Raw genomic sequence first — 12,401 nt, 5'->3', positions numbered from 1 at the left:
GCCATAGCTTTCTAAAAATGTATCCAGCCATGGGAGGCAGGAATCCTAAATCTCCACACCTTGCAGGTAACCCCCATGTGTCTCCCACCCTTGGCAACCCTCTGTGTCCACCTGACAACCTGAGTTCCCTTCCACTGCAAGGGGCCGCGTCACCTGCTGGCCTATTGATCCGTGCAGAGAGCATCGCACCAGGGTTACAGCTTTCTCCTCCTGAGAGGGGACACCCTCCACCTGCTTTAGTCAAGATCTGGCAAGCTCAAATGTTGTGCCAGACCTCATGGGCTTCTAATCACAGCCCAGTAGCAGATACTACACGATCCAGCAGGCAGTGAGACCCAAGCAGAGCATCTCACCTGGCTGCACTATCTGCCACCTCTGCAGCCGAGTCACGTGTGCCCCCAGTACATTTGCTTTCCTACGCCTGCCCATCCGACCCCTCCATATCTCATACAGACATCTCTTCCCTGCAGCATCCCTCTCCTCAGCCCCTCACAGCTCCATACCATTGCTATTTAAATACCACGCTGATCCTCATCGGCCAGTTCCTTTGGACTCTGGTCTCTTTTACCATAATCAGGTAACTCCTGACATTCAAGAGGACAGTGATCCTCCTGAATATTGGGGCGATAGCCCTCCTGCGAAAAAGAAACTTTTAAAGACCTGTGTGAAGGGGGTTTCCTCTGACTGCTCCCACACTGATCACTCATTTCTGATGACTCCCAGGACTCTGTGGTCCTCTCGGGCAGTGTGATACTCTCAGGCAGTGTGGTCCTCTAGGGCAGTGTTCCCCCCTGTGGTTGCATGTGGGCTGCTCTGAGACTCCGAACTTCCACTCGCCATCCATATACTTAGACTGCAGCTACGTTGCGCCTTCCTACCCCAGAAATGCCAGAGCATATGCTGAATAAAAAGTGATATGCGGATGGTAAATGATCTGAAGACTTCCTAGTGACAGGACCTGAAACCGGTCAAAGACGAGGTGTCTCAACATTGTGAAAGAGTAGAGGAACTGTGTTTGGATCACGAATCATTGGCCATTATTGTTTTCTCTGATAGCTTGCTATGGAGACACAACTGCTACCCTCAGATGTCCGGAGGACTTGCTGAACTTTTTGTCCACTTTCAAACTCCCCATACCTGTTCTGCATGAATGGGAGCAAATGTCTGATTTCTCTTGACCCTGCCCCCCCCACCCCCAATGACTGGCCAACTTGATGCCCCATGAAGAACTCCATCTGGCTCCAGAAATGCAAGACTTGACTCCCCCTGTGCCCATGATACCTGCTCTAATCTTATGCTTTACTACAGAGCCGTTCCGGCTTTGGTATATTGTTGTTATGTGGCAGTTTGTCTGTCACTGTCATTTGATTAGCATTTTTCCATCCTGGTTCGGTCCTTTCCTGTGCCTTAATTGAGTACCAGTTGGCTCTGAGGTCCTCTACCGCTCATGTGACCTTTCCCACCTTGTGCCTCCTTGGTGCCTTAATAAAGTTTGTTTTTGCCTCACTACCTCACCTGCACCTTAAGTCCCTGGACCGTAGGTTTTATTATCTCCTTTCTCTTACACCATTTCCCCAGCAAATTGTTTTTAGAGGGGGACATGTTCTTTTATTTGGCCTGCTACTGTCTAGGCCTTCTTGGATTGTTAGTATTGTTTATTGTACACTGCTCTTCAGGGTTTCGTTGGCATTACCCACTGTAGGATGAATATCGGACTGCTTGCAATGTTCTTTCCAATGTCTATTCTCTTAGCCCCCGTTTCCTCTCCCCTCCCCTGGTGGACGCGGGTAGTGCTCAGTTTGTGAGGTTTGTTCTTTTTACTCTTCCTAAAGCTTATTTTTCCACAATTTTGAAAGGGTGCCAATAATGTTGCCCAGCCCATTTTCGGAGTTTGGTGGCATTATGTCCAATTTGCGTTATTTCCTCCTTTTTTGGTTTATTTCCAATGCACACAAAGGGAATAAACATGTGTATAGCAAAACATGTGTTACTGCAATCCTTTTCTGTGAGAAATACTTCATTCTCTTGAAAAATATCAGGGGTGCCAACATTTACGGCCATGACTGTATAGCTACGGTAATCTTTCCTTAGTTGTGGGTATCATGACTGATTTAGTTTCTATATGCTGGATTTATTACAGTAAAATCTTAAAACTTTTACTTTGGAGAATAAAAAAAATAAAAATAAAATAAAAATCCAATTGTTACTGACCTTCTGGAATGAGACTATTAACACAGCGGTTACCTGAAAGGAGAACATTAATTGAAAGACAATAAACAAGAGTTAATGTAAAAAATGCAAACTTAACATGCAAATAGTGTTAATAACAGAATGCAAGTGATTATGCTGTTTTTAGATTTTCTAGGAGTTTTAGCATCCAGACAAAAAGAGGACAAGCTCCAGTCAAGAGCAAAGGAAACAAAAAAAAAAAAAAAAAAAATTACAAATAAAAATACGCAATATATATTCTCATCTTAAAATTACTTACTAAGGGTCAGAGCCACAAAAGAAGCACAAGAGATGTCTGGCTATGTTTTATGCTAAATGTTCCAAAATGGCAGTTTTTACCATTAAATTCAAATGGTTAAAATTTTCATTCACATTCTCTTCCATAATTATTGGGACTGTTATGGGAATTCATTTTTCATCCATTTACATGTCAAAAAAACATCAGCTTTTTGGTAAATATTTTGGGATTTAAACTGCTTTGCAAATAGCCCTAAATAGCCCTTTTTTTCCAAAATAAAAAGACTGGGAGGGGTAGAAAAAATTTCTAAATGTTTATGGACACAAACAAAGCATGTCCCATGGACTGAGGTACCGTATTAAACTTAAAGGGGTACTCTGGTGGAAAACGTTTTCTTTAAATGAACTGATGCCAGAAAGTTAAACAGATTTGTTAATTACTTCTATTAAAAATTCTTTACCCTTCCAGTACATATTAGCAGCTGTATGCTACAGCTTTTGTCTTGTCCACAGTGCTCTCTGCTGACACCTAATTCCGGTATCAGGAACTGTCCAGAGCAGGAGAAAATCCTCATAGCAAATCTATGCTGCTCTGGACAGTTCTTGACATGGACAGAGGTGTCAGCAGAGAGCAGAGGCGGCTCTAGACTTTTTGAGGCCTTAGGCAAAAATATATCTGAGGCGCCCCCAAGCGTGATAAAAAAAAAAACACAATGCACTATATCTATTTATCAGTGGGTATGTAGTATGCCTTCTCTTCTACATTTGGTCCGGGCCATCATGACAATTTCTTCCACCCACAATTCTTCACCGTTAAACCTGCAAAACAAACCTATTAGGCACCGCACTTCTTTTTTTCCATGGGTGACAGAGGGGTGTAGGGGAGTGTACATGGATGAAAGAGGGGTGTAGAATAGTGTACATTGGTGACAGAGGGGTGTAGAATAGAACAGGGGGGTGGACATGGGTGACAGGGGGGTGGACATGGGTGACAGGGGGGTGGACATGGGTGACAGGGGGGGTGGACATGGGTGACAGGGGGGGTGGACATGGGTGACCGGGGGGGGTGGACATGGGTGACCGGGGGGGGTGGACATGGGTGACCGGGGGGGGTGGACATGGGTGACCGGGGGGGGGTGGACATGGGTGACCGGGGGGGGGTGGACATGGGTGACAGGGGGGGTGGACATGGGTGACAGGGGGGGGTGGACATGGGTGACAGGGGGGGGTGGACATGGGTGACAGGGGGGGGTGGACATGGGTGACAGGGGGGTGGACATGTTATTAAAACATTATTACAGACAGTGTACACACCTGACATCCTAACTGGCCATGGTGTGGGATGAGTATGGACTGGATTGGTGTTTCCCAACCAGGGTGCCTCCAGCTGTTGCAAAACTACAACTCCCAGCATGCCTGGACAGACTGGGGGTGTGGAGGGTTAGTCATTCCGGGCTGTCCATTTTCACCGGGGGGGGCCTCTTCTCTGCGCTTCGGGCCTGGCCCCGGACTAGTGATGTTGCCTTGACAACCGATGGCTGTCCGGGCATGCTGGGAATTGTAGTTTTGCAACAGCTGGAGGCACCCTGGTTGGGAAACACTGGACTGTTGGGGGTTTGAGGGGGGCTAGACATGGATGACAGGGGGGGGGGGGTAGACATGGGTGACATGGGGGGGTAGACATGGGTGACATGGGGGGGGCAGGACATGGGTGACAGGGGGGTAGACAAGGTGGACATGTGTGACGGGGGGGGGGCAGAGGGTGGACCTGGGTGAAGGTGGGGGGGGGGGGTTTGGAAAGGGTTGAGAAGGGGTAACAGGGGGGTGGAAAGGGTGCGGTACCTTAAGCAAGCTGGCCTGCGCAGCTTGCAGTTCCACGGCAGTCCGGCGCAAATACAGCTAGCTCCGCCGTCGGGCACCATTTTCGGCTCATTGCGCCGCAAGGAGGAGGGGGAGGGGAAGGGGGGGGGTCACGCAGGGGGACGCTGTGTGCGCAGTGCGCACGCAGGCTTCCCTTCCCCCCCCCTGCGCGCAGGCCGGGGCAGGACATTTGAAAAAAAAATATGTCGCCAAAATCACTGCTCTAACAACATGATTTAGGCAGCCACGAGGCCCCTTTTAGCGCGAGGCCTTAGGCAGCCACCTAAATCGCCTAATTAGAGAGCCGCCTCTGGTAGAGAGCACTGTGGACAAAACAAAAAAATTAAAAAAGAAAATAATTTCCTCTGTAGCATACAGCTGCTAATAAGTACTGAAAGGATTAAGATTTTTAAATAGATTTATTAAGATTTCTAAGTAATTTACAAATCTGTTTAACTTTCTGGCACCAATTCATTTAAAAAAATTAAAAAAAGTTTTCCACCGGAGTACCCCTTTAACTTTTAATAGTTACACAAAAAAAATCACTCAATAATGTATAGTGACAATTCCCATGTCGGGACAGGGACTTTGTTTACATATGAGGATTTATTTAGTTGATTATGGGAGCATTAGCCCGTGTGGCGATAATATCGGTACTTGGCAGACGTATGTGTATATACTCTTTCAATTATATCATTTTTCTCATATGGGAATTATCATTATACATTATTGGGTGAATTTTTAGGGTAACTATTGAAAGTTAAAGGGGTATTCCGTGAAAAAAACTTTTTTGGTTTATACCAACTGGCTCCAGAAAGTTAAACAAATTTGTAAATTACTTCTATTAAAAAATCTTAATCCTTCCAATAATTATCAGCTGCTGAAGTTGAGTTGTTCTTTTCTGTCTGGTAACAGTGCTCTCTGCTGACATCTCTGCTTGTCTCGGGAACTGCACAGAGTAGAAGAGGTTTGCTATGGGGTTTGCTTCTACTCTGGACAGTTCCCGAGACAGGTGTCATCAGAGAGCACTTAGACAGAAAAGAACAACTCAACTTCAGCAGCTCATAAGTACTGAAAGGATTACCATTTTTTTATAGAAGTAATTTACAAAACTGTGTAACTTTCTGGAGCCAGTTGATATATAAAAAAAAAGTTTTTTCCTGTATAACCCCTTTAAGTTTTATACAGCCCCTCAGTCCATGGGACATCCTTTGTTTGTGGTTGTACTATTGCCAAGAGGTCTCTATTCGGGCATGCGTCTGGCGTTATTTATATCTACACGTAATTATTTATATCAAAAGGTTTATGGGAAAGATTTAGCAAAACCTGTGTAGAGGAAGAGTAGTGTAGTTGCCCATGGCAACCAGATCGCTTCTTTCATTTTTAAAATGGGCCTCTGAAAAATGAAGCTATTTGATTGGTTGCTATGGGCAATTGCACCAATTTTCTTCTACATTAGTTTTGATAAATTTACCCCTAGTCTATATTGTTAGAACATTAAAGGGGTATTCCAGGAAATATATCAACTGGCTCCAGAAAGTTAAACAGATTGGTAAATTACATCTATTAAAAAATCTTAATCCTTCCAATAATTATCAGCTGCTGAAGCTGAGTTGTTGTTTTCTGTCTGGCAACAGTGCTCTCTGCTGACATCTCTGCTTGTCTCGGGAACTGCCCAGTTTAGAAGAGGTTTGCTATGGGGATTTGCTTCTAAACTGGGCGGTTCCCGAGACACGTGTCATCAGAGAGCACTTAGACAGAAAAGAACAACTCAACTTCAGCAGCTCATAAGTACTGAAAGGGCTAAAAAAAATGAATAGAAGTAATTTACAAATCTGTTTAACTTTCTGGAGCCAGCTGATATATAAAAAAAATTTTTTTTCCTGGAATACCCCTTTAATCTCACTCTATATAGCGACAATAGATGACTACTGGTATTACAGCTCTGTTTTAATCAAGTAAGTAGGGCGAAGCTGCGATACCAGTCACAATGTGGCAGTGAGAACAGATAATAATTGTATGATCACTGCAGGCCCCCACTGATTACTAAAAAAGGGGGTCTCAACTCCCATATCCCCCCTTCATTCAAACTATATGGGACTTAGAAACAGTGAACACATCACTCAGCAGTTTCTATCAATCCCATGCAGCAGTGTTTCCCAACCAGGGTGCCTCCAGCTGTTGCAAAACTACAACTCCCAGCATGCCCCACTATCCGGCCATGCTGGAAGTTGTAGTTTTGCAACAGCTGGAGGCACCCTGGTTGAGAAACACTGCCATAGTGTGAAAGGAGGAGCAGCATGTGACACCATCAGTGATCAGACATTTCACACGGCTGTCCGTCCGTCAAAAAAAAAACGGAAGAAAAAACGGACACAGTAAAGTTAACATTGAAGTCTATGGAAAACGGATGAGCCTTTAATGACATCTGTTTTCATCCATTTTTTCAATCCATTTTTTGATCGGTTTTTAATTCTGAGCATCCGTTTTTACTCCCGTCAAAAAAAAAAAAAAAAAGGACAATAACGGATGCAAACGGATGTTATAAAAAAATTTTTTGTTCTGAGCATGCTCAGAAGTAAAAACTGATCATAAAACGGATTGAAAAAACAAATGCAAACGGATGACATGGAAGTCTATGGAAAACGGATGAGCCTTTAATGTTAACTTTACTGTATACGTTTTCTCTTCCGTTTTTTTTGACGGAAGAAAAAATACTGCATGTGTCGTTTTTTCTGCCGTAACAAAAAAATGGAAATGAGTGCAGACTATTACAAATGGATGTAAACGGATTGTAAAAAAATCCCATAGACATGAATGGGATTTTTAAAAACAGTTTTTAATTCGTTTACAGCCTGAAAGAACGAAACTGAAAACGAGGATTAAAAAAAACGGGGACAGATGGCCGTGTGAACGCACCCTAATATTATAAAACCAACATAAACTGTATAATACTGGTCTGTTCTACTAACCAAGGCTGAAACCATCCATACATGAGGCCAAATTGTCCACCACTTTCCTGTAGCGTCCTGTGTCTTCCATTGCAATGTGTTTTCTCAGGCAAAATGTAAAAGCGGAGATCGCGTCGTTCTTACAGGGATCCGGAACACTGTTCAGTGCGCTGCAAATCGCCAGAAATATTATCACAATAGAATGAACAGTTTTCTTTATCAGATCATTTTTTATAATATTTTTAGATAAAATCGGAGCAATAAAACATCAAGATCTCATCAAGTCCATCATTTATTTAGAAAATTGTCTTCCTGATGAAGACTCACTTAAAGGGGTACTCCAATGGAAAACATTTATTATTAAATCAACTGGTGCCAGAAAGTTAAACAGATTTGTAAAATTACTTCTATTTAAAAATCTTAATCCTTCCAGTACTTATCAGCTGCTGTATACTACAGAGGAAGTTTTTCTTCTTTGGATTTCCTTTCTGCCTGACCACAGTGCTCTCTGCTGACACCTCTGTCCATTTTAGGAACTCTCCAGAGCAGGAGAGGGTTGCTATGGGGATTGGCTCCTACTCTGGACAGTTCCTAAAATGGACAGAGGTGTCAGCAGAGAGCACTGTGGTCAGGCAGAAAGGAAATTCAAAAAGAAAAGGACTTCCTGTGCAACATACAGAAGCTGATAAGTACTGGAAGGATTAAGATTTTTAAATAGAAGTAATTTACAAATCTGTTTAACTTTCTGGCACCAGTTGATTTAAAAAGAATATATTTTCTAGAGGAGTACCCCTTTAAGTCGAGCAAGCCCAAAAGCAGCTTCATTCACATGCACGCTTCTGGGTCTGCACAAGATTTTTGCTGCTGCCAACGGTTATATAGGGTTATTTATGAATGCAAGTCACTGCCTACTTGTTTTTAGTACGCAATTCATTTATTTAAGCGGCATGCCTCCGTGTCTGATAAGGGTCCGGGCATAACTGAACGCGGGTGGGGGGCGTGGGGGGGGATAGGGTTGTGGTGGGGGCGGGAGTTTGAACACTGGGACCCCCCGCGATCTCCTGTACAGGGCCCTAGCTCTGCACTGCCCCCGTGCAGTAGGCGTGTGGGCCGCAGCATGACAGAGCCAACACACCCCCTCCATGTATCTCTATGGGAGAGGCGGAGATGCAGCATTCGTGCACCCCTGCCTCTCCCATAGAGCTGTATGGAGGGGGTGTTGTCTGCCTCAGTGAGGTCGACAACACACACATTAGCCACACAGAGCTGCGGCAAATCCGGGTCCCCGTATGGGAGATCGCAGGGGGTCCCAGCGGTCGGACCCCCCCACGATCAGACACTTATCCCCTATCATGCGGATAGCTGCCCGGGCTTGCTGGGAGTTGTAGTTTTGAAACATCTGGAGGTCCGCAGGTTGAAGACCACTGAGGGCGGAGAGTTCACTCGAGTATAAGCCGAGGAGGGCGTTTTCAGCACGAAAAATCGTGCTGAAAAACTCGGCTTATACTCGAGTATATACGGTAATTTATTTTTATTTATTTTTTATTACATTGCAGTGGTCATGTATTTATTAAATGCGATAGTCACTATTTATGAAGAAAAAAAGTTGCCTCTCCATTAAAAAGTCGCATATGTATTCCAGGTCCAACCTGACTTAAAGAAAGTGCATACGTCTGCAAAAAAGGACATTAACACTTTAACAACTGTTCTTGTTCTGCATCATGAAACAAAGCTACTACATTAATGTTATTTATAGAAAAAATTTATTATATAACTAATAACGCTATTCATTTTAAGGTTGACAATACACACTGCACACCTTGTTCATTTTAGGACACGTACATGCTGGCGTACCCACAACATTTTAAAATGAATCCACATGTGAGAGAGATGTGTAGAAAAACGCAGCACTCACCGGGTTAGATGCAGGTAAAATCTACTTCTTTATTGAAGAGACAAACAGCGGCTTGCTTGTGCGGGGGAGCAGGTGAACAGGCGTGCAGGGGGGAAGGAAATAGGCGACGGACCGTATCGTGCACATAACACTTCATCAGGCCCTACGTCATGCCATAATATTGGTTGTTTGTATGTTACCATGGTTCTCACCTGCAGCTGCAGGTATAAGAACCCTCCCCTCAGCGGCACGACGTATGGCCTGACGAAGTGCTACGTGCACGATACGGTCCGTCGCCTATTTCCTTCCCCCCTGCACGCCTGTTCACCTGCTCTCCCGCACAAGCAAGCCGCTGTTTGTCTCTTCAATAAAGAAGTTGATTTTACTTGCATCTAACCCGGTGAGTGCTGCGTTTTTCTACACATCTCTCTCTCACATGTGGATTTGCTTTGCCTTTGACTTGCGCTATTGCACTCAGGACGCACCTGTGCGGCTTGTTGTGCGATTTCCCTGCGTTTCGTTTCCATCAATGTAACACGTGGAATACACCCTAGAGTGGTGCGGGCTCAAAAAACTGCGGGCTCAAAATTAAACAAAAAAGCCTCCAGAGTACGGATATTCATGGTGCGGCATAGTATGTTTTTAATATTTTTTAACTTCCAAGGAGGGTGGATGGGGTGTTGCGGTATAGTTGGAGTGCATCTATTTAGTGCCCGCTAGGCCAGTCAGGGTGTCACCCGATGCGGTACACCCCCCCCCCCCCCCCCTCCCTGTCACTTCCTAGCAATGCTACTGGTAATAAAGGGTAGATAAAGAACTTCGGCTATTAACATAAGGGAAAACTTTTCCGCTTTAAAAAATGCTTTTGTAAGTGGGTTTCCCAGGTTTTGCTTACATGCGATTTATTTATCAAGGTCGTGCGACTATTTCATAAATAGGTCGCACGTAAGCAAAAGTAAGTAAAAATTGTCATATAAAAGCCGTACTTTGAAAAGAATGATAAATCTCCTTCATAAACTTTTCTTTAGGTCTCTGATGTCATGCATGAACCTACTCTCACGCTAGAATTCCATCGAGGTTCTTGCACTGCGTTTTTTTAGGCTTAAAAACGCCCCAAAAAAACACCAGAAAAACTGCCACTGTTTTTCCCTGCATTTTTTGGCCCCTTTGTTTTTTTTGTTTTTTTTTATTTGCTGGGTACCAAAAAAAAAAAAAAAAGATGCAGTAGGGATGAAAAAAAATTTATTTTACAAAATGTAAATGTTTTTTAACGAAATTTTAATAATTTTTTAATAAAGTGTGTGTGTGTTTCACTTTCTTTTTTTTTTTTTTTTTTTTTTTTTTTTTTTTTTTTTTAGGTAGTACTACTACTTTCAGCATGGAACAGACTGTTCCATGATGGGAGTAGTAGTACCTGTACTAATAGACATTTTGCCGCTGGTGTCACTACTGACACCCGATGTGATCATCCATAATATAGCAGAGATGTGGAGCGGCTCTATACAGCGCTCGCATCTCTGCTCTGTACTCTGGCCAGTGATGTGAATAGAACATCACTCATTCATACTTTCCGCCCAGAGTGGGGATTGGCCGGATGGTTGCAGCCAATGTTCTATGTTCTATTCACATCACTGGCCGGAGTACAGTGCAGAGATGCAGAGCGCAGGAGAAAGCCGCTCCACATCTCTGCAATAGATCAGGAGTGACAACCGCTGTGATTTGTCCTTAACTGCAGATACTACTATTCCCAACATGGAACACACTCTGCTCCATGCTGGGAGCTGTAGTACCTGAATTAATAGACAGATTGCAGCGAGTGTAATTTCTGACACCTGTTGCGATCTGTCTATTAATGCAGGTACTACAGCTCCCAGCATGGAGCAGAGTGTGTTCCATGTTGGGAGTAGTAGTACTTGCAGTTAAGGACAGATCACAGCGGGTGTCACTACTCACACCCGCTATGATCCTCCTGTATAATGTATAGATGCGGCCGGCCGCTCTTCTATGGTCCCCTGCACCGATGTATATGTACACATATTCATATTTCCCAGAGAGTTGTGATTGGCTGGAACCATCTGGCCAATCACAGCTCTCTGCGGGAAATATGAATAGGTGTACATATACATCAGTGCAGGGGACCATAGAAGAGCGGCCGTTCGCATCTATAAATTATACAGAAGGATCGCAACAGACCTGGGGGGGATCTGTCAATTAGTACAGCTACTACTACTACCATCATGGAACAGTGTGTTTCCATGTTGGGAGTAGTAGTACTACCGAAAAAATTTAAAAAATAAAGAATAAAAAGTGAAAAACACACACACACTACATTTTTATTATTGTCGGCTACATTTTTAGTGCTCTGCCCGCACACATAAATTGATCCCTGTTTAAAAATTAATAAAATTTCTTTATAAAAAAACATTTATACAATTTTTTCCATCACTACTGTATCTTTTTTATTATTATATTTTTAATGGTACCCTATGAAATTTATATAAAAAGGGTATCTCCATCACTTTTTTGGATCGCTAGTCCAAAAAAGAATAAAAAACGCCGGCAAAAACACCAAAGTTAAAACCAACATGGCATTTTTCTTGGCGTTTTTGCTCTCCCATAGACTTCTATGGGAGTAAAAAGCCATGATTTCTGTGCAAAAAACCCCAAACTAGGTTTTGTTGGGTGTTTTAAAAAAACTGCCTCTGAGCCCAAAATTGCTGAAAAACGCCAAAAGGATAAAAAAAAAAAAAAAAAACACCAAACTGAAAAACACCAAGTGGATCTGGCATTTTGCAGTTTACTATCGACTTGCAGCTAACATCTGGATGCTAAGTTTTTTCGCAGAAAAAGCACGATGCGGAAAAATTGCAAAAAAATCCTAAGTGGAATTCCAGCCTAAACAGCGGACCTGTGGCATGTCTATTTTCGAAAAATATTTGTTTACCTCATAAAGAGAACAATTTTCGAGCATCTTTACTTACAACTGTGCTGATTCTCTGTTATTCCTCTAGGAAATGTAGCAATAAATTGAAAACGTCAATGAGGTGTGATCCTACCGTCTGACACTGACGGGCAGCTCCATATTTTACCTGGCCAACACCTTTTTCAGCGGATTCTTGGCACCAACTGTGAAGTACATTTCAGCTAAGACGTCCATACAGCAACCGAGAACATCTGTACCAGAGGAACTGCTGGGCAGGCTTTCCAAAAGTGGCACAATCTTAAAAAGG

At 43.4% G+C, this 12,401-nt stretch overlaps 1 protein-coding gene across 4 annotated transcripts in view; it reads right to left on the bottom strand.

Annotated features, from left to right (window-relative positions):
- The window catches only part of THADA (THADA armadillo repeat containing), a 706,980-nt gene that overhangs the window by 682,935 nt on the left and 11,644 nt on the right, over positions 1 to 12,401 (bottom strand). For all 4 annotated transcript variants that reach the window (XM_056568134.1, XM_056568135.1, XM_056568137.1 and 1 more), the window contains exons 4-6: positions 12,261 to 12,391; positions 7,299 to 7,447; positions 2,212 to 2,244 (exon numbers count right to left, since the gene is read on the bottom strand). In XM_056568134.1, coding sequence (XP_056424109.1) covers positions 2,212 to 2,244; positions 7,299 to 7,447; positions 12,261 to 12,391 — 313 coding nt within the window. The remainder of the gene's footprint in view (positions 1 to 2,211; positions 2,245 to 7,298; positions 7,448 to 12,260; positions 12,392 to 12,401) is intronic.

The sequence above is a fragment of the Hyla sarda genome, chromosome 3 (assembly GCF_029499605.1).
Source record: "Hyla sarda isolate aHylSar1 chromosome 3, aHylSar1.hap1, whole genome shotgun sequence".
NCBI classification, from domain to species: domain Eukaryota; kingdom Metazoa; phylum Chordata; class Amphibia; order Anura; family Hylidae; genus Hyla; species Hyla sarda.
Note: the sequence above shows the minus strand (reverse complement) of the source record. Positions and strands in the feature narration are given on the sequence as shown.